General features: G+C 30.1%; 1 protein-coding gene across 1 annotated transcript; it reads right to left on the reverse strand.

Moving 5' to 3' along the window:
- Positions 1–677: 677 nt before the first annotated feature.
- Positions 678–3,113, reverse strand: LOC146922798 (bet1-like protein At4g14600). The gene is made up of 4 exons (XM_085715593.1): positions 2,837–3,113; positions 2,632–2,749; positions 1,256–1,312; positions 678–992 (listed from the first exon to the last, which is right to left on the reverse strand). Exons 1-4 carry the CDS (start codon positions 2,896–2,898, stop codon positions 831–833), a joined length of 399 nt encoding a protein of 132 aa, XP_085571719.1. The 5' UTR covers positions 2,899–3,113; the 3' UTR covers positions 678–830.
- Between the last annotated feature and the right edge of the window lie 1,627 nt (positions 3,114–4,740).

Here is a 4,740-nt window from a genome sequence, read left to right on the forward strand (position 1 = left end):
AATATATTCAAATGAGTAAAGTGCAGGGCATTTGAGCAACAAACGCTACTAATTGTTATCAACACATGCAACAATACACCACAAAGATGATAGCACACAATTATAGGACCAGTAATAGCACAAACACAATATAAAAGAAGGAACACAAATGAGTGAAAGAAACAAAGGGCCGTTAAAATCAATGACTGAGTAACACTCGTTCACCATGTAGTTCACAAAGCAGAAGAAATGAGTGAAAGAAACTAAGGGTCTTCATTCAGTCACGTGATGGTCTTTAATTTGATGCACGGTTTAATTTCATTTCCGATTTTCTATTGAAATCAATGACGAGGATCATCCTCGACATTGCATTCTTTTATGTTGTATAAACATACATAATAACAGTATGTTCTGCTTCTTCAAAACCCAGAATGTGGCAAAGATTCAATCTCGTTTGACCACGAACACTTTTTCAGGCACTTTAGTTCTTAGTTGGTAACCTTTGGGGTGATTTATTCAGTAATTCAAATTCTATACCCAAGGCATGTTTCTTCTCAATTCTTATCCACAACACTTAACATTATTTTATCGAGGTATATTGTTAGTAAACTATGCAACCTTCTTTCAAATAGAACACCTACTTCAACTATGCCATATATTCTTTCTTTTTTTGCTAATAAACTATACCATGTACTCAATAACAATAATTCAAAAGTCAGATATATTTTGAAACCTACAAAAGATTTCAGAGTTCTCTCTTTACAATAAAGCTACAAAATCATGTCATAGTCGTCAAAAGAGACCTTAAGTAAAATCTTACAACCAGGGAGCTGTCTTTAAATTCTTAAGTCTCATTTTCTAGACATTTTAGACCAAAAGTAAACTACAAAGAAACAAATTAAAGCAAAACAAATAACATGAACAATATTGTTCGAACCACTTTGGATGATGCTCTTGTTCAATCTTCTTAGATTATTCTTCACTCCAGCTTGAGCCTTTATCATTGTCATTTGCTGTATTAAAATAGAAAGATTAATTTTACTCTATCTTTTTGAATGACAAAAGTTCAAAAACAGCAGCATGTAAGACCCGAACATAATAGTAAGTTGACCCTAATTGTACAATAAAACAATGATTCCTTCTACAAGATTCAGCTTTCAAAATCTAAGGTCATCAACATTTCAAGAGTAAATCTATTTTGCCTAAATGTGGCAACAACTTAAGTCTGAGCCAACAAAAAAAATCTAAACAAGAGATTGTCTAAGAAATTATGTACCAGCTGTTCAAGAAAATCTTTCTGATACTTCATTTCTGTCCCTATCTCCTCAGCAACCTGTTCCATAAATATTTGATTTAGCATGACAACAAAGGAAACCAAACCAAAAAAAAAAAGAAAAAAGAAAGAGGACATAAGTTTAGATACACAATATAATTTCATCAAACTGGTTTCAATAACAGGAATTATTAATTAATTTCATCAAACTGGTTTCAATTACACGAATTATTAATTTCTCTGTTATTGGGCGACCCACATTTGTACACTCTTCCAATATCAACTCAATTCCTATGCGAGAAGAGGTGTCCAGATATACCGCGCCGTCAACTAGAGATATGAACAAATCAATCCTTATAATGCTTGGTCAATCCTTACCTTTTAACTAACTTTAGGATTTAAGTTAGGCCTAACCAAATTCTAAAAGCAATAATTAACAAAACAAATTTAATAAGTCAAGCTATCAAGATTAAAGAATCCATAATTTGCAATTGAAGATTTAACTTAATTTTCCACATTATTCTACAAGTATTATTTTCTGGAATGGGGAAAGGAAAAAGCCAGGTAGCATATATAGTAGTATATACATAGTACAACAAACATATTCATATCTTTCTCTTTATTGACAATTCACTTAGAGACAAGAACATGCACATATTTCTTCTCCAATAAGTAACCTAAAAATTGTAGATAGTTATATCCCATTATGAGTTCATTTACTTAGAGATAAGAACATGCACATATTTCTTCTCCAATAAGTAACCTAAAAATTGTAGATAGTCATATGCCATTACGAGTTCTAACTTCCAAGCATTAAGATTCCGCCCATTTCTTGTGCAGTACTTAGAACAGGGAAAAAAAAGGGTATGAAATACAAAGATAGTGCACGTTCCAAATGCAAGGAAATGACAATATGATACAATACCACAAAAGAACTTTTTAAAGTTTATCAGTACAATATGTTATCACCTATACTTAGAAGTTGATAACGAACAAAACGAACAATAATCCTAAAATAAGAGTGATAACTATTAGCTATAGCTCATAGTTGAGTTAATTTATGTAGATATCTAATTGAACCTTAATGAGTAATGGTTTTCATCAATCAAGGTTATCTTATGCAAAACCCCTTTGGGTTGGCCTAATGGTGTTGAGATGGGACCTTGGAGTGTGCTCCTCTCAAGGTCTTAGGTTCAATTTCCCAGTACCAATTTGGGCGTGCTAGTTCATACATAGTTTTACTATGACTTTAAATAGGCCCCACAAGTGGATAGTGGGATTGAACCCTCGGATTACTCGGTCATTGGGCTGGATATCAAGTTTTCAAAAAAAGGGAAAAGGGGTTTAAAAAAAAAACATTAAAAATGGAGAAAACGTACATTTTTCAACCTTCTGACTTGGTTATGAAGACCAGTGAGTTCATCGTCCAAGTCCATGGGATCAATACGCAACTGGATCTCATCGGAGGCCGCACCGGGTCGGGTACTAAGTCCATCTCTACAATCCATTCCAACACATACAATTCAATAATCAATATATATATAAACGATGAATCGAAAGTCGGAGGAAGAGAGATAGAGATACCTTGATCGGAAAGGGACAGCGCCGCCGTAAGAAGAAGCGGCTCTGTGGGAATTGGCGGCCATAATTGGAAGAAATGAAACCCTAACAGTGTCGAATCGAATGAAAATGGATTATTAGTTTGATTTATGAATTGTAAACGCACGCGTGTTCGTTGTTGACCAAATTGACTTGTTGGTTAATCAATAATCAATCAATGACAAACAATTTGGAGGGAGAAACAAAGAAACAAAGTTACTCAATTCAAGCACGTTTTATACCGTGTACAAAATGTTCGGTACAAATTTTTTTTTTTTTTTTTTACCTTGAGAAAGATTTCCTTTGAGTTATTTAATTGTAATAAATTAGTTGTTTAAGTTGTTTTTGTATCACTTAAATCTTTTAAGTTAATTAATTATACTTCCTCTGTCTCTATATTATATCCCTCTGGTCACTATTATAAGCAAAAGTTGACTTTATAAGTTCATTCAATAAATGATGTATGTGATCTATATATAGACTACATACATCATTTATTGAATGAATCTAAAAAGTAAACTATTGCTTGTAATAGTGACCGGATGGAGTAGTCGTTTAAGGTTTGTGCGCGATTATTAAAAAAATGATTAATTTTGTTGATTTTAATGATAAAATTAATATCATTTACTAAAATACCCTTATTAATTGTAGTTAGTGGGGTAGTTAAGTTGAATAAATTCATTAAATAAGGGTATAATAATGGAAAAAATAATAAATGTTGCATTAGTATTGTAAAATGACAATTATTTAAAGAAGAGTCATGTTAACTTGTGCCCTTAGGGCACAAGATAAGAAATCTAAAAGTAGAAATATTCCCTCAAATTGTGTGCATTCTATTTATTATAAATTCAAAAATTAAATTGAATGCACACATTCCAACAAAAAGTTACTATGTTGGGTTCCTTATCTTATGCCTTAAGGGCACAAGTTAACATTTTCTTTTAAAGAAAAAGAAAAAATGTTAAAGAGACAATTATTGTGAGACAGAGGGAGTAATAAGTTAATCTATTTTTTTGTAACATTTAGATCATTTAAGTTTTTTAATTAAAATTTTTAGGTATAACTTATATTTTTAAGATCTAAAATCACTCAAATTGTTACAGTTAAATAACTTAAAGAATCTAATTGGTACAGAAAAACTTAAAGAAGAATTTGTTACAATTAATTAACTTAAATGACTTAAGTGGTACGAAAAAAAAAACTTAAAGTATCAATTTATTACAATTAAATAACTTAAAGGATCTCGTTGTAATTTAACCTTGTTAAAAAGTATAGTAGAGGGAAAAAAAAGTGTATAAGATGTAAATTCATGGGTTAAATATGTTTTTGGTCCGTATAAATATACAAATTTTTTGTTTTAGCCCCTCTAAAATTTTCTTTCAACTTTTAGTTCCTATAAAATTTACAATTAATACTATTGGTCCATATTTTTAACTAAATTTTTGTATTTTTAATGAAATTATGCAGAAATGTGTAGAATACTGTAAAAATATCTCCCAAACAAAATTATAATTTTTTAACAAAACATGAATTAAATATGAATTTTTAACCGGCAAAAATTTCAGGGACTAAAAGTTGAAGAAATTTTTTAGATATAATAAAATAAAAAGTTGACATATTTATATGGACCAAAAACATATTTAACCCAAAAATTAAAACCATAAAAAATGGTGAGATTCTCTCTATTTTTTACCCTCTTCAACTTTGTTTATTATCAAAGTTTTGAAAATACAAATACAAAGATAATATGATTTTTTTCAAAAAAACAAATACAATAATAAATGATATTTGGTGGATCCAATTATTTAACATACGCTTTAAAATTCATCAAAACTATAGCAAATGTGAATAAAAATAAAGGGAGAAAAGAGAGATGATCGTATAACCCA

The sequence above is a fragment of the Medicago sativa genome, chromosome 5, assembly GCF_051527215.1.
Source record: "Medicago sativa cultivar Bolivia chromosome 5, Bolivia_mono, whole genome shotgun sequence".
Classification (NCBI taxonomy): Eukaryota; Viridiplantae; Streptophyta; class Magnoliopsida; order Fabales; family Fabaceae; genus Medicago; species Medicago sativa.